A 24930-nucleotide genomic window follows, 5' to 3' on the forward strand; every position below is an offset into this window, starting at 1 on the left:
ACAGAAAACTCAGAATTAAGCACACCATCTCTTATACTATTTGACAGAGGGACTGCATGGCAGAAATGTATATCCTTCAAAGGTTATGTAGCTCCCAGTACAGTAAATAATACACTGAAAGGTTGCTCATGTTTGGCTAGACAGAAGGCTTCCTAATCTGTGGAAAGCCTTTGATTCAAATGTAAATGTAAATGTAAATTAAATGTAAATAGCATATAAAGGGCATATCAATACCCTTTATATGCTAACCTGGGTGATATATGTCCTTATCAGGAAGAATCAGGAAGGATATTCATGCCAATACTCGTCTGAAAAGGTAAATTTATATTTTTGCCCAGTCACCTAGCAACTGCTGCCGAAGCTATGTTTCTGTAGGGAATATGCTGTACATCTCGCTGATTTTGCACTGCGGGCACTGTGTGGGGTTGTGTGTACATGATAGAGGCAGGGGTGTGTGTTTGTGTGGACATGGTAGAGGCAGCTCTGTGGGTTTGTGTGTACATGGTAGAGGCAGGGGTGTGTGTTTGTGTGTACATGGTAGAGGCAGGGCTGTGTGTTTGTGTGTACATGGGAGAGGCAGGGGTGTGTGTTTGTGTGTACATGGTAGAGGCAGGGGTCTGTGTTTGTGTGGACATGGTAGAGGCAGGGGTGTGTGTTTGTGTGGACATGGTAGAGGCAGCTCTGTGGGTTTGTGTGTACATGGGAGAGGCAGGGGTGTGTGTTTGTGTGTACATGATAGAGGCAGGGGTGTGTGTTTGTGTGTACATGGTAGAGGCAGGGGTGTGGGGTTGTGTGTACATGGTAGAGGCAGGGGTGTGTGTTTGTGTGTACATGGTAGAGGCAGGGCTGGCACAGGGTTGTAAGGAGATTATATAGTCAGGGCCAAGGGCCCACAATGTTGCAAAATGTAATTGTTTTTGTCCTGCTCTGGGACCCCCCCCCCCCCCCCTCATGTCGCCCCCCCCAGAGAACACCTCCCTAATCTCTCCCCCACCAGCTGTCCCACCACATGCCCCCCCAGGAACAGCAGCTATGCAGGGACTGTCGCCATGGCTACTGAATTATTTAGGGCTCTGTCTATAGCACACTTATACCACTTATAGAAAAATTAGGTCAAAAGAGCAGACAAAACACTTCAACCAATGATGTGCAACGATATCCTTCTACACTCATTCTTCATCATTGTAATAAGACTAAATACAGTCTTTTAGAGAAAGGCTAAGAATGAGAAGTGTGTGTGTGTGTATGTGTGTATTGCAAAGATCCGGTAGTTTCAATATGTCTAACTGCCAAAGAAACAATGGAATTACAGGACCGATATTTGCAGCCATTCCTAAAAGCAGCTTCAAGTTCTGACGTCCGATTGGATCACCCAGGGCATGGGAGGGTTCAGCCTAATTAGACCCCAGATCTGTGGCCAGTTTCCAGGGTGAGATTTCCATTTAAGACTTTAATTCAAGCCTCTAATTGTCCAAATAAAGCAACATTAGTGATCAAATGGCAATTAGATGAGCTCCTCTCTTCGCTAATTTGCAAGAACGTAAAGAAACCCATCAGTGAATTTTTATTTCTTGTATTTGTGTTATATTAGCATGAGTACACAGCCCGTTGGCAGTAAAGCGGCACTCAATTCAAATAAGGCAATAAACCGTTTCAGAATAAATCACGCAGTCCCTTGTGATCGATACCGCTACAGGGCAGCATATGCATGAGCAGACCCAATCAATGGACCAGCCTTCCCTCCCATCTCGCTGAACACAACAACACTAATAAATCATATTTTACTGAGCTACTCCGGGGGCTCGCAGGGAAAGAGTGTCCTTGCAGACAGTACTGCGGGGAGGCAAAGTGAGCTATGAAGGGGGAGAGATCACATGGCCATGCGCGGTACAGGACCCAGAGGGGCCAGTGCTAGCAGTCTGCAAGGTACGAGACCCAGAGAGCCAGTGCTAGCAGTCTGCACAGTACGAGACCCAGAGGGGCCAGTGCTAGCTACCCACATTTGTCTCTGTGGCATATGCTAATGCTAAGGCTAATTACATTACATTCAGTTTAATTAGCCAACACAGCTATGGCTAAGGCTAAGTAGCCAATGCTGCTAATGCTAATGCTAATCCTGTTACTGTGCATTTATTTTTATTAGCCAATAGTGCTAAGGCTAATTACCCAACACTACTAGTGCTAAGGATACTTACATAGCATTTATTTGAATTAGCCAACAGGCTAAGGCTAATTAGCCAACACTGCTAATGCGAAGGCTAGTTACATTACATTTATTTTAATTAAAATTAAAATATTTCCAAAGAGGTAAGACTCTAGACTCAATTCAAGGTTTGCCAACAGAATAAGAAAATTTTACTTGTGAAGTAAAAATTAACGTAAAACAATATTTTCGACTTTGTCGAAAAAAGATTAAGTCTTATTACAAGAATAAAATGCTTGTTAAGACAGTCACTTTTTGCAGTGCAGAGTTGCATATAAATTTTGGGAATGCTGTGGGGTGCCCATGGTTACTTCTGCCCATGGTCAGTTAGGCACAGAGCCAATACTGTACAGACTAAACAATGACGCACAGTGAGCTGATTCCCATTCGGTCGTGACAAACTGATTCCACCATCTCAGCGACTGATCTTGTGTGACTGATGTTGTGTGCAGTGCCTTTATTCATTAATTTCCAGTGTCAGAGAGGAAAGAGGCTACATTTAAAACACAGAACAACAGCACCCCCTCAGCCTCTATATCATCCACAGGCAGACCTGGGTCTACTGTAATTGTTTTGGATTCACATACATTTCGAGGGCAAATACTTTACTGAGTTTGTCTGGTGTATTGGAACCTATGACATACTCTCAACAGCTCTCAACCCATGACAGGCTCTGCAAACCGCCTTCTAGTCCTCGTAGTTGGCTTAGTCGCAGCAGGCAAGATCAATTGACCACAGAAACGTATTTGAATCCAAAACAATTACGTATTTGACCCAGATCTGCCCACAGTAAATCCTCCTGCAGTGTTTATTCCCTAAATGCTCCTGTCTCTGATTCTGTGGCTTCGGGTTTTACCCCGGGCCCCAGGCCCCAGACCCCAGGCCCCAGACCCCGGGCCCCAGGCCCCAGGCCCCAGTAAAACTAAAATGCTTGTTAAGACAGTCATTTTTTTGTACTCACAGCCTTAACGGCACCCATGATTGACAGCTGACCTGATAAGTTTTCTCTACTTTAGTTTTTGCTTGACAGTGATAGTGGTCACAATGTTTCTGGATCATTTTACTGGGGCACAGAAAAATATAACTGGGGCACGTGTGTAAACACAGTCTGGCAGTGCCGCTGGGTGTGTCCCCGTCTGAAATCTTTCAGAGCAGACTTTGTTATTAGAGGAGCCGGAAGCAGGCTTGTGTCAGGGCCTTGGATTAAACACATTTTATGGATCAAGAGTGTGTTGTTGAGAAATGTTTGTTTGATTAACGTTTGATTAAAAGGAGTGCTTTATTGGCCACCGGCCACCCGGTCGGTCTTAAATAGTTAAAGGAAGTGTTACCTCACCAGACATTCAGGAATGAAAGGGGATTTAATGGGGTTTAATGTCCTGATAATAGGCAATGCACATATCACTCAATGTCTTTGCTTATTCCTAGACATTCTGCTTCCAATAGGAAGTTTTTGAAAGACAAAATAATGTTCTGTCTGGACCCTCGTCCAGACAAGCCGACAGACTTCACCTGGGGGAGATTACTGTAGTCAGGGTGACCGACGGGAAACACGCCTGACTGTTCAAACCGTGAGGTCATGTGGAACTTTCCTCTCTCAGTCGTCATTCACACGGGAGATAAAACGAGATCAAAACGCAACGGCGCCGAAAAACAAAGCGCTCCTGCTCCAGCGGATGCGGCAGGCCTGTTTACCGCCTCTTTTAGCGCGGCTCTCATTCCGCGCGTTCTCCCGAGGACGCGCGGAGAACGGAAACCGCGGTTCTGAAGACCGCGGGGAAGTTTGAGGCAGATGAGAGAGGACGTGCCGGGGATTAGAGGCAGGAGAGAGACTTACGGGAACGAGACGGAGGGGGAAAGAGCTGTTGTTCAACAGCGAACAGACACGCACAGACGGCACAAAGACACACCTGTGGATTCGTGCACACATCGTGTTAAAGATTCTGTCTGCTGTATGGCCATTACATCACCGGGCCATAGCTGTGCCTTTCATGTGGTCTAATCCAGGCCGTGCAAGCTCAGCTCCTCAGTGGTTATTCTGGTTTTGTGAGGTGATTTCCACCGAGGGCCGCATGGGAACTGTTTTGTGTAACTTTTCCGTGTGCCATGCTCGGGAGTCAATGCTAAGTCCTTTAACCATAATAAACAGGCAAAATACATCATTGTTTTGGATTCAAATGCTTTTCCGTGCTCAGTTTATCTCGCCTGCTGCAATTGAGCCAAGCAAGAGGACCAGAAGGTGGGGTTAGGATTTAATAGCATTTAATCATTCCAATACACCAAACAAGCTCAGTAAAGCACAGAGAAGTATTTGAATCCAAAACATTAACATATCTGCCCCCGGTCTGATAATAAGATAATAATATTTCCCCCCTCTTTCCACGAGCAGCCCTCCCTTAGTGTTTTGGAAAAAAGTGTTTCTGGGAAGAGGGGGAATGTCATTTCCGTGAGGGCACAGCGGACGCAGTGTGTGACAGGTTTAGTGGGGGTCCGGTTTCCTGTGAAACCGCATGCGGGAGGAAGTAGCGCCTCGCCCAGGAAGCCCCTTCGCCCCCTCCCTGCCAGGGCATCTGCGTTGCCATGGCTACAGTCGCTACGGCGGTAACTGCAGCCGTCTGCACCGCCCGGCTCAGAACCAGAACCGCCGCCCGGATCAGAACCAGAACCCCAGAGATACGGCTACCAACGGGGATGTTGCGTGCAAATTAAAGTTTACATTTCATGCTTCTGTGTACACCTTTTGGCAGCTAATTAAAGCATCGCTCACACGATTAAAGGCTAATTATACACACACATTATTTACTAGTATAGTATGTGCTTTTCTATTTTCCAACTGAAATGTATGCAGTCTCTGTGTTATCATACACATCCAGTCCCTGTGTTCTCATACACATCCAGTCCCTGTGTTCTCATACACATCCAGTCACTGTGTTATCATACACATCCAGTCCCTGTGTTCTCATACACATCCAGTCACTGTGTTATCATAGCCACTGCAGTTGTCCATATCCCGGCTGTGCCTGAACATCTCCTCAGAATTGAGGTCAGTTTATATAAAGGGTTAAGAGGAAAGAATAAATCACTGTGTCCCTCGCCTCACTCTTACAGCAGAGGCACAGTCACAAGAGAAGTGAGCGGGGTGCCACCTCCAGCAGGCTTTCAGAGCACCCCTGAACCAATCTCCAACCAAATAAAACCCTGCGTATGTTCTCCTTTTCATGTTAAATTAAATTCTAGAAATATGAGAAGGAATGGCCCAAAAGTTAACAAGCCTAATGAATCCTAATGAAGCCTTAGGCAGCACAGTGAATGACATGTAATTCAATGTAATGTAATGAGGCCTAATTACGCCTTATGATGCCTAACGCAGGCTAATGAAGACGAACAAAGCCTTATAAAGCCCAATGCCACCCAATAAAGCCCAAATAAGCCTAGTTAAACTTAATGAAGGATTATAAAGCCTAACGAATCCTAATGAAGCATTATAAAGCCTAACGAATCCTAATGAAGCATTATAAAGCCTAACGAATCCTAATGAAGCATTATAAAGCCTAATGAATCCTAATGAAGCATTATAAAGCCTAATGAATCCTAATGAAGCATTATAAAGCCTAACGAATCCTAATGTAGCATTATAAAGCCTAACAAATTCTAATGAAGCATTATAAAGCCTAACGAATCCTAATGAAGCATTATAAAGCCTAACGAATACTAAGGCAGATCATACATCCACATCTGTGTTAGATTTTGTTGCCATTGATGGAAGATAGGTGTTTGTTGATAAGTCCTACATCTGTCACCCCCCCATCATGAGCACGGCTAACCCACGAGAACCAGATGATGGTGTGTAACGTATCGGAGCTGACTTGTAGAGTCAAAGCCAGCTGCTCTGTACACTGTTTCCCTAACTGGGGGAAGGGGGTTTGGGGGGCGGGTTGCTGTCAGGGATGAACTTCTAATGGCCTTGGGCTCCTCCATCACCACGGAAACAGTCCATATTGCTCTGATTAATGATGCTGGCTGTGATTAGGCCTGTGGTCAGAGGGGGGGGGGGGGGGGGCAGCTGATGCTGTTGTCCTGCTCTGGCCCCGGGCCATCAGCGCTTTCAGACGTTATGTCATTTCCTGCATGCAGACGTGATGTCATTTCCTGCATCGGCGGCACGGGAGACACGCGCAAGGACTCCGTCACACCGCACATCCAGGGTCATTCATCATCATCATCATCATCATCATCATCGCTCCGGTTCTGCCCGGGAGACGCTGTGTTCAGAGGGACTCCATCCACAATCACCCCCTCCCACACACACACGCACACACACTCCTATACACACACAATCACCCCCTCCCACACACACACAATCACCCCCTCCCATACACACACACACACAATCTCACCCCCTCTCATACACACACGCACACACACTCCTATACACACAGGCACACACACTCCTATACACACACAATCACCCCCTCCCACACACACACGCACACACACTCCTATACACACACAATCACCCCCTCCCATACACACACGCACACAATCTCACCCCCTCTCATACACACACGCACACACACTCCTATACGCACACAATCACCCCCTCCCACACACACAATCATCCCCTCCCACACACCCGCACACAATCTCACACACTCCCATACAAACACGCACACAAGCTCACACACTCCCATACACACACGCACACACTCTCACACACTCTCACACTCACACACTCTCACACACTGTCACATGCCCGCACACATACGCACACACACACTCTCACACACAGGCACACAATGTAAAGAGCCTACTCAGCACAGTCCCACACAACGCCATTGACAGGGAAACAGACTGTGTTGCCGTGGACCACATTGCCATAGCAACTGCCTCTGCAGCAGGATGCCCACTGCATCCTACACCAGCTAAACCAGTATAGACCCACAACACACCAGCTAAACCAGTATAGACCCACAACACACCAGCTAAACCAGTATAGACCCACAACTCACCAGCTAAACCAGTATGGACCCACAACACACCAGCTAAACCAGTATAGACCCACAACACACCAGCTAAACCAGTATAGACCCACAACACACCAGCTAAACCAGTATGGACCCACAACACACCAGCTAAACCAGTATGGACCCACAACACACCAGCTAAACCAGTATAGACCCACACCACACCAGCTAAACCAGTATGGACCCACAACACACCAGCTAAACCAATATAGACCCACAACACACCAGTTAAACCAGTATAGACCCACAACACACAGCTATACCAGTATACACCCACACCACACCAGCTAAACCAGTATACACCCACACCAGCTAAACCAGTATAGACCCACAACACACCAGCTGAACCAGTACACACCCACACCACACCAGCTAAACCAGTATACACCCACACCAGCTAAACCAGTATACGCCCACACCACACCAGTTAAACCAGTACACACCCACACCACACCAGCTAAACCAGTATACACCCACAACACACCACCAGGAGAATGAAGCCTGTACAACTGAATTATATTTATAGATAATTAAAAAAGCATTTGTTATAAATACCAATTGTTCCCACTCACTTAATTTCATCAAGCTAAACACGGATTCACTGGATTGTCTGTCTAAGGGGAAATAACACTGTGGCCTTGGGAAAGACAGGTTGATTGTACCGTGACTGAATCCCTTTAATAGACACATGGTCTTCATTGTTATTTGAATAAAAACATGGTAGGTTTTTATGTTGGGATCTGTAATAGTGTGCATGTGTGCTAGAGAGGCTGGAGCTGTGCTGCTGCAGAGAGTTCATGTATAAGACATGTTTCTCCAGACCATGGAAAATATACAGCCAGATAAATTAACGCAAGGCATCGGGAGAACAGCTCCTAACCTAGAGACACCTGTGCTGACACCCACACACACACACACACACACTCACACACACACACAGATACACACACAGACTCACACAAACACAGATACACACACACACACACACACACTCACACTCACACACACACACACACACACACACACACACACACACACAGATACATACACAGACTCACAGACACACACACAGACACACTCACACACAGATACACACACACACACACACACAGATACACACACAGACTCACACACACACACACACACAGACACTCACACACACACACACACACACACAGATACACACACACGGACACACACACAGACTCACACACACACACAGAGACACTCACGCACAGATACACACATACACTCTGCCACTCCTCAGGAGTGGAGGTAAGATGGCCGCCAGTGAAAAGAGCTCTGCTCGACAGCAGCAGTGTGCAGATACTTCAGTCTCTGCGTTTCTTTCTTTCAAATTGGGTAGTGAGCCCAATCAACTCCCCCCGTCCCCCCCCCCCATCCCCCCCCACACACACACACACTCACACACTCACACGCTCACACTCGCACACACACAGACGCACACGCCCCTTCTGTCTGACTGCACGAGCAACTGACGACAAAATTGGTGTTATTTGCGCTGGGTGACAGACAGGAAAGCCTCTTTTCACTGAAGCGCTGAAGACTAAAGACACACTGAGTCAAGTGCAACTGGAACAGAACACACTGCTCCTGGATAATGAGGAATCAAACCGTAATAATCACACACACACACACACACACACACACACACACTCACACACACACACACACTCACACGCACACACGCACACACACACACACACACTCACACACACACACACGCACACACTCACACACTCACACACACACTGACACACACACTCTCACACACACACACACACACACACACACTCTCACACACACACACTCCAGTGACTGTCCACTCAAACTAGGCTCTCTTTGTGCAGTGGAGCTGTGGATGCGGTTGCCTAGTAACCGGTCACACCAGCTGTCAGAGGGATGATGGGAGGAGAATCGGTACAGAAGGGGGGGGGGCAGGTACTGCACCCAGACTCACTCACTCCCTCCCAGACCACACCACCGTATCATGCCCACAGCTGGCCCCACACAAAGAGGCTGATTAGTAGCAGTCAGATAATCTGAACTCAGCATAAATGGCGGTTTAATTGTACACTTGTGTGAGCAAGATGATGCATGGAGTATACTGGAGAGCGCACTACCGCTGTGTGTGAAATCTCAGCGCACAGAAACACTCACAGCTGTACCGCCATTACAACAGGCTCACATGGACCTCCAATGGACTTCAGCCGTACTGCGAACACAGGTATGTTCTCCAGAGACCCCGCAAAGACAAACTCAGCTCTACTCTATGAGACCTACACGACGACAGACATTCACGGAAAATAAAAGAATCTTTTTTTAAAAGCTTTGTATCTGTTTGTCATCCACGACACTTGTGTCATGTCAATAGAATGTAAATACTTTTTTCATGCCGGGTGTCTACTGCCGGGACCTATAGTATGCACCACAGATGGGAACTGAGGTCACAGGTTGAAGTGAGATGCTTTGAGGTGACTTGATCTCCCAGCCGTACAGAGACAAAGCAAGACAAAGAAAAACCAGTGTTTGTGGCCCCACCTGGTGTGTTTCAGTGCGCTGCTGGTGTGTGAAGCCACATAATGAATGATAATCGTACACAAACAGAAAACAGACAGAGACTGAGGTCCCTGGCTCTCCTCCCAGCGCCTCTCCTCCTCAGCGCTATCCTGGAGACGTGACCAGGGGGCACATCTCCCACACACCCAAGGAGGCACATAGCTGAACGGTGTCCGGCCCCTGATGTTTGATTTCGGAGGCTTAGATATGATGTCATATGCTGAGCAGAGTGCATTTCCCCTATAAGGTAGTTTGCGCTCTGGGGCTCTGATTGAAGAGATGCCAGTTCTCCAGAAGAATGCCTGTGCACATCTGTTTCCATGGTGTTAGTGTACACAGTGACTTTAATATCAACATCACCATGCACGAGGAGAGAGGCTCCATTACGCAGAGCCAACAGGGACTCACACACACACACACACACATACAACACACGCGCACACACACACACACACACACACATACAACACACACACACATACAACACACGCGCACACAACACACACACACACGCACATAATACACACACACATACACACCTCACACACACACACACACGCACACACATACACACATACAACACACGCGCACACAACACACACACACACACACACACATAATACACACACACACACACCTCACACACACACACACACACGCACACAACACACACACACACGTACACAATACACACACACACCTCACACACACACACACGCACACACACACACACACCTCACACACACATGCACGCATGTAACATGTACGATCACCAACACACATAAACACACATATGTAGACATATACACATACACACACACACACCTCACTCACACACAAGCACACACACATAAGCATGTAAAACACACAATCACACACATATGCATGCACACGTACATGCACACACATATATACTTGCACTCACACACATGCAGGCATGCACACACAAACACACACACACTCAATCCCTTTAATTTATAAAGCACTTTTCTCAAACTTTACAGTGATGAGCGTGAAATTTCTACCAATGTGTAGCACCCACCTGGGTGATGCAATGGCAGACATTTTGTGCCAGAACACTCACCACACATCAGCTGAGGTGGAGAACTATTTCTTAGCCAACTGAATCAGGATGATTAGGTGGCAGGTTGAGAGAGACAGGGTTGGGAATTTATCCAGGACACCGGGGAACCCTCTACTCCTTCTGATAAGTGTCATGGGATCTCTAATGACCAGAGTGAGTCAGGACCTCGGTTTAATGTTTCATCAGAAATTTAAAAAAAGGCTTGGAGGCCAAATAAGAGACTACTGATTGCATATGGACGTACAGTATATTTTTACCATAGAGCCTTAGTCCATGAAACAGTGAGTGGGCACTCATGGGGCTAGCACAGCAGTTCACTATTCACTATTCACTAATATGGGCTCCGCATACAACATCCTCTCACACAGCACAACTCCGGAGGATGCTCCCAAGAACTACCCACAATCACCCTCTTAGAATGAGGCAGACAGGCACCTCAATGGCACGGGGAGGAGAATTGCTGCCCCAAAGGCAACAGTTTCACTCATCCCCCGTCTGTGACCTGAGCCCTACACACACACACACACACACACACACACAGTATCCAGAACAGGGAATATTCATGAGTCTCCACGGGCTAGGAGGCACCTGCTACAGCATAAGCTGTTTCCTCCTTGATGAACATCCACAAAGGCAGACCGACGCCATTTCCTTTGTCAGCGCTCACGGCCCCCGGAGGCTGCAGCACTGATGCTATCAGAGTGGAGCAGGCGCGTGGATCAGACGTCTTAACCGTATCAAAGCAGGGGGTCTGCTGAACCGCTAACGACGATTAGCGTGCAGGCTTTCTGACTGCAGGCTCAATAAGCCACAGCTCTCTCGTTTGACGAGCAGAGAGACTCCGTTACACACCCACCCAAACAAAAGCCTGTCAATGTCTCTCCTCAGGTACTGCACATCCGGGATCTCACACTCAAACCCCGCCATGTTCCTGTGCACTTACATACTGAATTTACATTACATGACATTACTGCCATTTGGCAGATGCTCTTATCCAGAGCGACGTACAGTTGATTAGACTGAGCAGGAGACAATCCTTCCCCTGGAGCAATGCAGGGTTAAGGGCCTTGCTCAAGGGCCCGACGTCTGTGTGGATCTTATTGTGGCGACACCGGGGATCGAACCGCCAACCTTGCGGGTCCCAGTCATTTACCTTAACCACTACGCTACAGGCCCCCTGTACATCATTGATTGGCTAAAATCCACTGATTGAAAGGAAATGACAAAAACCAGCATATCGTGGCCCTCCAGGGCTGGCCTTCTGATGCCTGCTCTACTGTCCGTACATCTTGAAAGAGAGCAACACAGGAACATGGCTTCTTCTGCACTATACGTGGCCGAGTAACAATGACATCAGAGTATCGGTCCAATTGTGTCATGAAACAAACGGCACAACTCTGCTTCTATTCTACAGCGAGTACCAATAGCCGTGTGGTTACTGCTCAATGCCGCTGAATAACACTTAAATTCTGGACCCCTGACCTAAACGCTACACGCTCACCGCTTCACACCGTACCCTCGAGCGTGACCCACAGCCACGGACAAAGCCCTCGCGAAACCTCAGAGAGATCTACCCAAACCGCGCTCGCTTTGAAGCTAGCCCCACGGTGCGGTGCTTCTGCCGCGGTCGACAGTCCTTACAGCCGGATCGAGAGTTCAGGGGGTCACCGTACGGTAGAGTTCAGGGGGTCAGCGACACAATCGGCGCTCTGTGAAAGTGGCCGTGCGGTCCTGAGAGGTCTCGTGGAGGCCGGAGCGATCGCATCAGCCGCGCCGAAGCACTCTGACGCATCAACGCCGCTAACGCGAAGAACAAAGTGCTTCTGATTGACTCGGTTATTGTTTACCCCCCCCCCGGGTAAGTGTAAGTGGCCCCTGCAGCTCTGCCTGGCCAGCGGCCTCCGTGCGATACGGCGTGACCAGGGTCCTCTGGGTCAGAGGAGTGCCCGGATGAGTCCTGAGGGTCCCTGTGGAGCACTTAAGGGCTCTTCTCTGCTCATTCTGCAGGCAATTAAGAGCCTGGAGACAGAGCGGCCCACGGTTCTTTAATGAGCTCCAGAAGAGGACCACCCGCACGAAGGCAGACGTGGAGCCGCTTCTCCCACGGAGCTGCAAGCACAGCACAGCAGGGCAGAACCTCCTGCCCATGGGGGACCCCACTTCCTGTTACACTGTCACAGATAAAATGAGTCCGTATTGTTCTGTTTATGTTACTTTATGTCCTGGGTCCGATCCGCAAGCAAGGTCCGATCCGTTTCAGGGCGACTAAGGTGTAGCGTAGTGGTTAAGGTACATGACTGGGATCCGCAAGGTCGGTGGTTCTAGTCCCGGTGGTTCCACAATAAGATCCGCACAGCCGTTGGGCCCTTGAGCAAGGCCCTTAACCCTGCATTGCTCCAGCAGAGGATTGTCTCCTGCTTAGTCTAATCAACTGTACGTCGCTCTGGATAAGAGCGTCTGCCAAATGCCATTAATGTAATATGCAATTTTGTAGCAACTTCTGCTCTTGATTATTTAATTAGCTCAATCATGCGTAAATCTGATATGTGTATAAGCACCAGCTATCAGTATCCTAATGAGTGAGTACGGGAGTGAACCAGTGTAGTTTATAGAGCTGTCAGAAAACTGAAATGAAGGTAACCCGCTGGAACAAAAACCAGCACGTAGATCGCCCCTCCAGGACATTCACCCCTGCCTTATGTGCACAAACAGCTGCACAAGTCACCACAGGAACATACTGTAAACAGCATTTAATCAAAGGCATAAGCTCACAAATAGTTGGACAGTAACCCAGTACGCGTCCAGAGATACAGTATAAAACAGCAAATTCATCCGTAAAGAGTCACATGGGGCAGCCTGTAGCATCATGGATGAGGTGCTTGATTGGGACCTGGAGGCTTGGTAGTTCAAGCCCCAGAGTAGCCAAAATAAGATCCACACAGCCGTTGGGCCCTTGAGCAAGGCCCTTAACCCCACATTGCTCCAAGGGGGATTTTCCCCTTCTTAGTCTAATCAACTGTAAGTCGCTTTGGATAAAAGCGTCAGCTACATAACAAATTGTTTTTACCGTCATGCAGTAGCCTACACACCAACACAGGAACCTTCTCCTGACTGTAGAGCACTAGTGCGGACGGCAGCAACGTGCTTCATGCAAGAGATCTCATCTCTTCCGGATCACAGCGCGATAACGGTTTCCTCGATGTGCTAGAACAGCAAAGGTGACCCTGTGCGCTCTGCCTCCTCTCTGTGAGCTGCGGCCCGTGGAAGAACGGCACCATTCCGCTCCTCGGGAATAGAACAGCCGTGTGGGAGAGCGCTGGCCTACATAGGCACCGGAAACTCACACAGCATCAGTGTCACAAACACTCCAGCAACGACCTCAACGTTTATATCATCGGGGAGGTGTATCGCAACGCAGTTCACGGAGAAATTCCTGGAAACCCTCCCAAAACTGGAACATGGACTGAAGTAAAAAATGATTTTCTGGGTTTTTTACGCTGTGAACTTCAGCAAACACCTCAGCAATGACCTCAAAGTTTGTATCATCAGGGAGGTATATCACAACCGAGTTCACCGAGGGAAACCCGGAAACCCTTCAAAAAATGGAACGAGGACGGAAGTAAAAATGATTTTCTGGGTTTTACTCAGAGAACCTATCAAGCTAACTCAGTAATCCTGCTTTGAGAAATACCCCTGAGTTCTGCCTTTTTAGTGCTTTACTAGCAATAACCACAACTGCAGATTAACTGTGAAATATTGGACAAATACTGCTCCATGTTTCAGTCTCAAAGTAATGTAGATGCATTATACAGCAACACCATGACAACGCTGAGTGCATTCAGTTCTTTCTCAATAACCTTTCTGTTTGCTTTCAAGCTACATAAATGCACTATTTTCTAATAGAGAATATGTAAATTACGGCAGTCAGTTTTATGTGACAGAATATGAGATATTAAAACACTCCACTTTGTGATTCCATCCAGTAGAAACAAGACAACCATTCATCAACATAAACCTCAAAGCTGAACAGAATGAAAAACTGAACTGCATGGAAAAATAAAATGTCTGTCAAGAATCTTGCAGCAACCATTAAATACCATTTAAGGTATTTAATGCCTTCCTCTGTTCTCTCTCTCCTCACTTTTGTTAAACTTACTTTGGAGTCTTTCCTGATCACTCTTCTGAAATAACTTCTGTAAACATGAGAGAGGGCGGGGATACTATCAATGCTGACAGATCTGGCAGTTATCTTCAACTGAGTTACTATAGGCTATTTTAAAAATGCGAGGATAGTCCCAGAGAAACAGATAAATTAAGGGTGTTGCTTCTGGAAGGATGACACAAGTTTGAGCTCAACCATAACTGTACTGTCAGCTGATTCTTCAGAGTAACGGCAAACAGAGAAATGAGCAGCTGACCCTGGTCCTGTCATTGGAACCACCGGTCAATGATGCAGCAGGTCAAAGGTCAATGCAGGGTGTGACATCCTGACGGCGCCATAGCAACAGCTGATTTGGAGCCATAACTATTTCCACCTTAATCTGGTAACTGGAAAGACCTCACCTGCACTCTTAGAGCCCCACCTGCCAACACACGCACACACACACACGCACAAGATTGCGTTCTCAGCAGACCTGGGTCAGCTACATAATCATTTTGGATTCAAATACTTTTCAGTGCTCGACTGATCTTGCCTGGTACAACTGAGCCAACCAAGAGGCCCAGAAGGTGGGGTTTAAACTTTTGGAGAGTATTTAATTGCTTTCAATACACCAGACAAGCGCGGCAAAGCGCGGAAAAGCATCCGAAACAATTATGTACTTGACCCAAGTCTGGTTCTCAGTGGTGTCAACTGTGGTTTGACTTGTGGATCGCTCTGTGGCTAGAACCTGAAACCACGACTGAGCCCCACCTCCAGTGCGATGTTGTGTCACATTACACTTTAACAAAGGCCTGCTGCCTGGATTGAAGCAACACGGTTTAGAAAAGTGGTGCAACTCAGTGAACTCAATCTAATGGAGTCTTTGGACACAATGCAGCTAATGTGTCTTCTGTCCTCTTGGATCACGTTACCATTGTGATTTCCATAAGTTTGTTTCTTCCCACCTGCCCACCTTTCGATACCTCAGAAAGATAGGATAACACGGCACGTTTGGCATGAACCCGGTTTTGTTGGTTTCTGTCACATCGGTTTACGGAACGGCCAAATTTACATGTGGTGTGGGAGGGTTTCCTAGAAAGCAGACCCGCTGAATGTAACCTTCAGGCAAATTACTGTGTGCCATTCCGGTAATCACTGATAATCTTGAGATAAAAAGTGTGTAGGTGTCCTGACGCATGGACAGCTTTTTTTTACATTTGATATCGGGTTATGTAGTTCAGAAGCGTTTCAATAACATCGTTTTTTTGTTTATGCTCTGATGCAAAATTGCTACTGCTTCAGCACCTAATGCTAAGGGCTGGGAGCCATTATTCCGCATTCATGCATGTGCACACATTCTACTAACGCCTCTGTAATGGGCCAGCTAAATGTCCAGCAAGTGCTTTAGAATATCAACCTGCCTACCACCAAAGGAACCCAAATGTGTTCTGGTCATCAAAGCCAACCAGGCTGACACAAGGCTGCCAATTCATCGCAATAGCTTGCTAAATTGTGTTATAAACGTTCTACATCATTTTAAGAGGATATTAGCCATGTTCCTGTGGACAGATTGTGACAAGCTCCATGGAGTCATGGGGAAAGTAAACGCAAGTGATGCCGTCTGTCTCTAGCATTTCAGGCAATTTAAATGTTTAAATTACAGTTTAATGTGAATGATGTGGATCTTCCTGGGACCATTAAACAGCAAGCATCTGCTGTGTCTACTGTACTGATACTGCAAACACGTGGGATTAGCTAGATTTGGGTCAGAGTTGGGGTTTGATTTGGGTCAGAGTTGGGGTTTGGTTTGGGTCAGGGTTGGGGTTAGGTTTGGGTCAGAGTTGGGGTTAGGTTTGGGTCAGAGTTGGGGTTAGGTTTGGGTCAGGGTCAGGGTTTGGTTTGGGTCAGAGTTGGGGTTAGGTTTGGATCAGAGTTGGGGTGAGGGTTGGGTCAGGGTTGGTATTTTTATTATTCATTACTGTAAAATAAAATATTAATCTTTTGATTGCACAGGCCTATTGGATGACCCCATATTGAGGAAAATAAAAAAGATGTTTAGCCCAGAAACACTGACTGAAGCCACAGCTAAGGTCAGGGTTAGCATAAAGATGGGGGCTAGTTTCAGGATTAGGGTTAAGAATAGGGTTATGGTGAGGATATGAGTTTGTACAGGAGGCCATACCTGCAGGTCCATGGTGAAGGAGAGAGGTTTGGGTTCACATCGGGGTTAGAGTACGTATTGGGGTGAGTTTAGGGCTATGGGATGAATTTAGGGTTGGGAGCGTGCGGAGGGTTAGGTTAGTAAGAAATCTTTATTTCCCAAGTTTCCCAATCTTTAAGTCCCATGTTAGGCCCCATTGGGACCTGTGTGCAGGGGGTCAGGGTTGGGGTTAGGAGGGCGCAAGGGGTCGTATTTCAGGGTTGGGGGTAGGAGTGTGCAGGGGTTAGGGTTAGAGTAAGGGTTGGGGGTAGGAGTGTGCAGGGGTTAGGGTTAGTTTAGGGTTGGGGGGTTAGGGTTAGTTTAGGGTTGGGGGTTAGGGTTTGGGTTAGGTTATGGTTAGGTTTGGGTTAGTTTAGGGTTGGGGGGGGGGGCGCGGGTGGGCGCGGCGGCGGGGGGCGTACCTGCTTGCCGTCCAGCGTGTAGATCCTCTTCACCACCCCGCTCTCCAGCTTGATGGCCTCGGTGATGTCGGTGAGCACCTGCTCGAAGGAGTGCGCCGTCTTCTTGTTCAGCAGCACGCGCACGGCCTTCCGCGGCTTCACCCCGCTGCGCATCACCGTCACCAGCTTGGGCCGCACGAACTCCTTGGCGTCCCGCGGGTCGCCGCTGGCGCCCCCTTTGGCCAGCGCCTGCAGGTTCTTCTGGCTGGCCGAGGCCTTCACGTTCACCGACCAGTTGGGGTTGACGTTCTTGGTGTAGTCCACCTTCTTGTAGAAGTTCTCCGAAGCGCAGACGTAGCTCTCGCCTGCAAGGGGGGGCAAACCGGCCCGTTTTCATTTAATTTCAATTCAGTTGAGCTTCATGTGCATTCACCTGAAAGCCCGGCACTCTCTGATAGCACGTGAGGTAAAAAAAAAAAAAAAACTCTGTAGTGGAGAGAAATAAAACTCCCCAATGGGAATAAATCTCCATTTCCATTTAACAACTATTTATGCAGGGTTGGTTGACTGAGCACACATGCTCACTTACAACATTGCCCTGTTCATCCCCACCCCCCCCTGCCCACCCCCCAGTAGGCTGACCTGCATGACTTTGGGTTGTGGGAGGGAAACCGGAGGAAACCCACACAGGCGCGGGGAGAACATGCAGACTCCACACAGAAAGCCCCCAGTTGGAATTCAAACTTCTGACATTCTTGCTGTGAAGCAACAGTGCTATCCATTGCACCATCAACCAGCCTCTTGACCAAGGGCGGTTCATTGGGATTTCAGTGATGCTGATAGACGGTTAAAACTCGAGGAATTCTCCATCCCCCAGCCCCCCACTCAGAACCACTCAAAAATCTATTCTTCATCAGTGCTCCTGGAGGAAGGGTTGGATTTGTGCTCCGGAGACTGCAGGCTAAAGTACAAGGTGTTCTGATAATAACAGTACACCACGGACTGGAGACGAAGCAGTCCTGTCTGTGCTCCTAATGAGATAGAATTACCGTCAGACACGCTAAACTTATTTAGAACACGATGAGCATTTATAAACGAGGTGAGACGCTGCATTCAACTACACATAACAATGCATCCAAGACAAAATGTCAATTACAAACAGACCTGCAGTATAATTGCTGTGTCCAATAGATGAGAAACAAAGGACAATATACTATATACAGTATTTATGATGTTTAATAACTCAGTACCTCCTTTTCCACTTGTCGAAAATATCACTTATGGAATAAGGGAAACGTTATGAACAAATATTGCACAGATACAACTGTTGAGCATACAGCATTACAGTGCTCAACATAACGCAAGATAAAATAAATATCTCACAGGCAAATGTGCACACAAACACTGCCATATCATTTGTTGTTTCCCAGTGGGAAAGCCATAATCTTAAATTCTATTTAGTTGTATAGCACTTCTTATAGACGGCTGTCACAAAGAGGTTTTACATAGTAACATTAGGGCTAAAAGAGGGGGAATCACCAGGTCTGAACCCCCAAATAGCAAACATTCATTCATTCATTCATTCATTCATTCATTCATTCATTCATTCATATTCCTAACCCGCCTATCCTGAACTGGGTCGCAGGGGGACTGGAGCCTATCCCAGCATACATTGGGCGAAAGGCAGGAATACACCCTGGACAGGTCGCCAGTCCATCGCAGGGCACACACACCATTCACTCACACACTCATACCTACGGGCAATTTAGACTCTCCAATCAGCCTAACCTGCATGTCTTTGGACTGTGGAAGGAAACCGGAGTACCCGGAGGAACAAATAGCAGGTAAAAAAGGAGAAAAAAAAAAAACTCTTGGGAAGAACCTGGCTATAGAGGGGGAGCCCATCCTCCGCTGCTTGGCAAGATGCAAAGTAATGGTGGAATATAACAGAAATGTAGCAAGAAATCTCTCACAGACATCCAAATGGGATGAGCAGGCTACGGCTACAATAATAAAGCAGCTGGAAATGTAGAAAGTCCAAGTGAAGTGCAGAGAGCCGTTTAGAGAGGCAGGATGATGCATCTTCAAGCTCCGAGCTGAGTCTGCCGGGACCGCATTTCTCCACGAGGGGAAGTGAGATAGATTACTCCGCCATCGCCTCGACAGCACGAGCACGGAGAGGGTGTCTACAGACACACAGGGTGTCTGCAGACAGACAGACAGGAATTTCAGCACTAAGACATGCTGGGAATAATAAATATCCACCTAACCAGTATCCAGAATGAAACCCGGCAGAAATCTCCTCCTCCACCTAAAGCTCATTACCCCACTTCACTTTATTCTCCTGCTCATAACGTCAAATGAAAATGGAAAGGCTTGCTTTGCAGGTATTAAGAAGCAAACTTTAATGTGCAATACTACTGACAAGCTCATAAGCTTTGGACTTACTACTTTTCCAACTAGTTTTCCTTAATTATAACCGATTCAGCCCATTAAGAAGTGCTGCAATAGATTTATTATTATCGGTTATATTCATCCACCCCTACTTTACACCTTGCCCACGAGCGGAGGATGGGCTCCCCTCTATAGCCAGGTTCCTCCACAGATTGCTTCCCATTGGGCAGTTTTTTCTCATCACCGTTTTTTTCTCATTCTCTCTCCCCTGGGGAGTTTTTTTACATTCTCTTACTCTGTAAAGCATCTTAATGCCAGTCTTTTGTGAAAGCTCAATACAAATAAAACTAAATTAGAGTGAATTGAATAACAGATCAATGATGTCATCATTGAGGACATGTGCAGTTCAGTTAAGGCAAACCCAGCACTAATCTTACAGAACTACACATTGTGCATCCCTCCAGATCTCACTGAGGGATTTAGGTGAATAATTCCACAAAGGGTTACAGCTCTGTCCTTTAAGTGGTCAAACTGTGAAAGTAAGCGTTTCAGTTCCAAAACTGCTGACATTACGATGTGCCTTCAAGTTATTTTCCCATTTTTTTCAAACACATAAAAATGCATTCTACTGAGGGTGCCAAAAATATTTTGAGCAAACTGTACATTTTCCCATTGAAATTCACTAGAAAGGGAATTAAACAGTGCTGGGTTTCTTTGTGGCTCGACTACCGCGCGTCTGTGAGGACCACGCGTTTGTGAGGACCAGCTAAAACCGACGTCCCCTGTATCACTCTCCGCTGACAGTGAAGGACGTCCGCTCTGAAGATGTAGATGTAAGCAGGCTACTGATGCAGACAGACAGAATAACTCCCCCCCCACCCCCCTCCCTGACATGTCGGAAACAGTGCGGCGCTCCGTTGGAAATCTCTCTTCCAGACTCAGCAGACGGGCTGTCTCCCCCTCCCCACACCGGTCCCCGAGTCATCGGGGGTACGGAGGAACTTTCCAAATGCTAATTAGATTCGAATGGAACCGCTATGGGCTCATTCCAATCGTCTATTTTTCTCCTCTTTTGTCTTTTGTTTTGCACCAAAACCAGAAAAAAAAAAACGACCAAGGTCGGCCATCTTGAAGGACATTCCAACCCGTTAAGTGTTCCTTCTAGGAGCAAGAAGCTGGAGTTAAGATTGTTCCTGTCTTGCTACAAGCTCATTCGTTTGTGGGTTTTTTCCGTAAAATGTGACGTATAAATGATCGACATGTGGGTCTACCTCTCCCCATCTGCCACGTCTGTAACTGACAGAGCTTCTCTCCCCATCTGCCACGTCTGTAACTGACAGAGCTTCTCTCCCCATCTGCCACGTCTGTAACTGACAGAGCTTCTCTCCCCATCTGCCACGTCTGTAACTGACAGAGCTCCGAACTGAAGTTTGAAGAAGCGCAGACCTCCCATTTGCCTAATTCACATTTCCCCAGTTTCCCCGTCTTCATTTATTTTTCTTTCATCTTTTCCTAGCCTCTCCCGATGGGCGGAGCTAGGGGCAAGAAAAGGAGAAAGAAAAAGAAGCAAAGACTGGGAAATTGAGAAACGGATGTAAGACTAAAATACTTGTTCTTCTTTGTTTTTTGCAGCCTCTGGAGCACTGCTGCTTCACCCCACCGCCATGGATACACAACAGCCCATCATGAACAGTGCGCTTAGTGGCGGAACAGACTAGAAGATACTAATTAGCTCACTGCTCTCCGTTCTGAAGAGACGTGTCCGTGATGTCATTCAGAGACCCACAGATGCTAAAAGCATAATCTAAGTCCAGCTCTTCTTTTGCCTCACAAGCTTTTTTTTTCTCCCCTGCACTTGAATCTAATAACCATGAATATCAGAGCAGGAAGTCATCTGCAGTCCATTTGTACCTCTTTAATTTTCATGATTCTAAAACATTCTTGGGGAATAAGGGACTGCTCCCGGCTGCAGACTGTGACTGTCACTCAGGCCTGTCTGTAGGGGTTGGGGGGGGGGGGCTGTCTGTGGCTGTGGGGGGAGGGCCTGTCTGTCGCTCTGGGCTGTAGGGAGGGGCAGTGGGGCCTGTCTGTGGCTCTGGGCTGTAGGGAGGGACAGTGGGACCTGTCTGTAGGGAGGGGCTGTAGGGAGGGGCTGTAGAGACTGTCTGTAGGGAGGGGCTGTAGGGAGGGGCAGTAGAGACTGTCTGTAGCTCTGGGCTGTAGGGAGGGGCAGTAGAGACTGTCTGTAGCTCTGGGCTGTAGGGAGGGGCAGTGGGGCCTGTCTGTACCCCGGGGTGTAGGGAGGGGCAGCAGGGAGGGGCTTTAGGGAGGGGCAGCAGGGAGTGGCTATAGGGAGGGGCAGTGGGGCCTGTCTGTACCCCGGGGTGTAGGGAGGGGCAGTAGAGACTGTCTGTAGCTCTGGGCTGTAGGGAGGGGCAGTAGGGAGGGGCAGTAGAGACTGTCTGTGGCTCTGGGCTGTAGGGAGGGGCAGTAGAGACTGTCTGTACCCCGGGGTGTAGGGAGGGGCAGTAGGGAGGGGCAGTAGGGAGGGGCAGCAGGGAAGGTCCAGTTCCCTGGTTTCCACACTTCCTTCAGGAAAGCCCCGTCTCCACAGCGCCGTGTTCCCGGGAGTGGATCTGGTCACGCTCACTCCAACATCCAGGGGGGTTTCCATGAAACATTTCACAATTCATACGAGGTGAGAGCTCCCAGACGTGAGAAGTAACACGTTCTTCCTCTGCAGCGGGGAGGTGCGTTAATATTTAAACACCGTAGTCTCAGCAACTCCACACAGCCGTGAAATCTGAGCGCACACTGTCCGTAAAAATACTAACCTACCGCAACACTCGGCTCATGAGTAGCTCATGAAGCGCTAACTCTGAGAGATTATTGGCGTGACCGTTTGGTATGGGTGACATCCCTTCAACGGAACAGACACCATTTTGGCATCGCATCTCCGGCAAATAAAGTGCGCGATTGCAACATTTCAGCTAATAGAATTTCTGAGATCCTTACGGGCCTTTCCGCGGAGATGACAGAGGCTGTTTCCTAATTCCTGACCTCAATCACTGTGATTAGTGTCTAATTTCAGCAACGGCTGCCAACTCTGCCCTTAATGATAGCCTTCCCTTCATTCAATGACTTCTCCAGATCTTTTTCTTGCGATTATGCTGTCCTGGAAAAATGTGCTGCAGTTTTCCTGCAGCATTAACGGTTCGTGGGCTGTCGATGGCCCGCCCGAGTCCAGGTCTGAGTCAGGGAGTTGATCGACTGTTTTTCTGGGAGCGGAGGACAGGCCTGGTGAATTATTAAGCATCAGCAGAATCGGTAGCAGTGGGAGCCGTCACTCAGACGAGCGTGGAGTACAAGAGAAACCCCTCCGGAGGTAATCTTCAGGGGCGGGCTGCCGTTCAATTCAAATCTGGAGCGACAGGCCTCGATTACCCCCAGGGCAGGGGCGGCTGCACTGGTGTAGAAACTGCGCCGAAGTCAATCAGGACCTGAACTGCACGACTTCATCCGGAACTCAACCGTTCCGCGGTGCCACTGCGCCTTTATAACGCACCCTGCTCACGGCGGCCATTTTACCTCCATCCTGTAGGTGTGTTCCGGAAGCGGGAGAATGAGAGCAGCAGGGTGCAAATGGTAAATTCCTGTGATGTTTATTTTTTTGCCACAGTATATCAGCTCTCTCTAGTCCCAGTCCTGGACCTGGTCCATTTTTTTCCACATCACATTCTATTTAAAAGAAAGAAATCAACTTGCAGTTGGAAGATTCCCCCGTGGAGCAATGTTAGGCTACAGGCACCGTAGCCACTAGGCTACAGGAACATTAGCCGCTAGGCTACAGGCACCTTAGCCACTAGGCTACAGGCACCTTAGCCACTAGGCTACAGGCACCTTAGCCACTAGACTACAGGAATCTTAGCCACTAGGCTACAGCCACCTTAGCCACTAGGCTACAGGCACCTTAGCCACTAGACTACAGGAATCTTAGCCACTAGGCTACAGCCACCTTAGCCACTAGGCTACAGGCACCTTAGCCACTAGACTACAGGAATCTTAGCCGCTAGGCTACAGGCACCTTAGCCACTAGACTACAGGCACCTTAGCTACTAGACTACAGGCACCTTAGCCACTAGGCTACAGGCACCTTAGCCACTAGACTACAGGCACCTTAGCCACTAGACTACAGGCACCTTAGCCACTAGACTACAGGCACCTTAGCCACTAGACTACAGGAAACTTAGCCGCTAGGCTACAGCCACCATAGCCACTAGGCTACAGGCACCTTAGCCACTAGACTACAGGACTCTTAGCCGCTAGACTACAGGCACCTTAGCCACTAGACTACAGGAAACTTAGCCGCTAGGCTACAGCCACCATAGCCACTAGACTACAGGCACCTTAGCCACTAGACTACAGGAATCTTAGCCGCTAGGCTACAGCCACCTTAGCCACGAGGCTACAGCCACCTTAGCCACGAGGCTACAGGCACCTTAGCTGCTAGGCTACAGGCACCTTAGCCGCTAGGCTACAGCCACCTTAGCCACTAGGCTACAGCCACCTTAGCCACTAGGCTACAGGCCAGCCCAGAGGGAGGAGCAGGGGAGGCAGAGTGATGACTGGCGGCTTTGGCATGCGACCAGCTGCGCTCGTACGAGGTTGCGGATCCAGGCCTCCCATGCTAATCCCCGCGCAGGCTGTCTGGCCCTGGCAAAGGGCGGGACACTGCGCTGGCAGCCAGAGGCCAGTCATCCCTAAATCACTGGCCCTTTGTGCTGCTAAAGAAAGGCACGCTGCTAATGGTCTGTCTGATAGAGTCTTTCTTAAGAGAGGGAATCTGGAAACTAGAGCCAAGCCTGTAATAAATCAATCCAATTTGTTTTCAATTTTCACTTTT

At 48.2% G+C, this 24930-nt stretch overlaps 1 protein-coding gene across 1 annotated transcript in view; it reads right to left on the reverse strand.

Annotated features, from left to right (window-relative positions):
• The window catches only part of LOC133132817 (neuronal migration protein doublecortin-like), a 41962-nt gene that overhangs the window by 15246 nt on the left and 1786 nt on the right, over window positions 1-24930 (reverse strand). The window contains exon 2 of the mRNA XM_061248568.1: window positions 17655-17998. Coding sequence (XP_061104552.1) covers window positions 17655-17998 — 344 coding nt within the window. The remainder of the gene's footprint in view (window positions 1-17654; window positions 17999-24930) is intronic.

The sequence above is a fragment of the Conger conger genome, chromosome 7 (genome assembly GCF_963514075.1).
Source record: "Conger conger chromosome 7, fConCon1.1, whole genome shotgun sequence".
Lineage (NCBI taxonomy): Eukaryota > Metazoa > Chordata > Actinopteri > Anguilliformes > Congridae > Conger > Conger conger.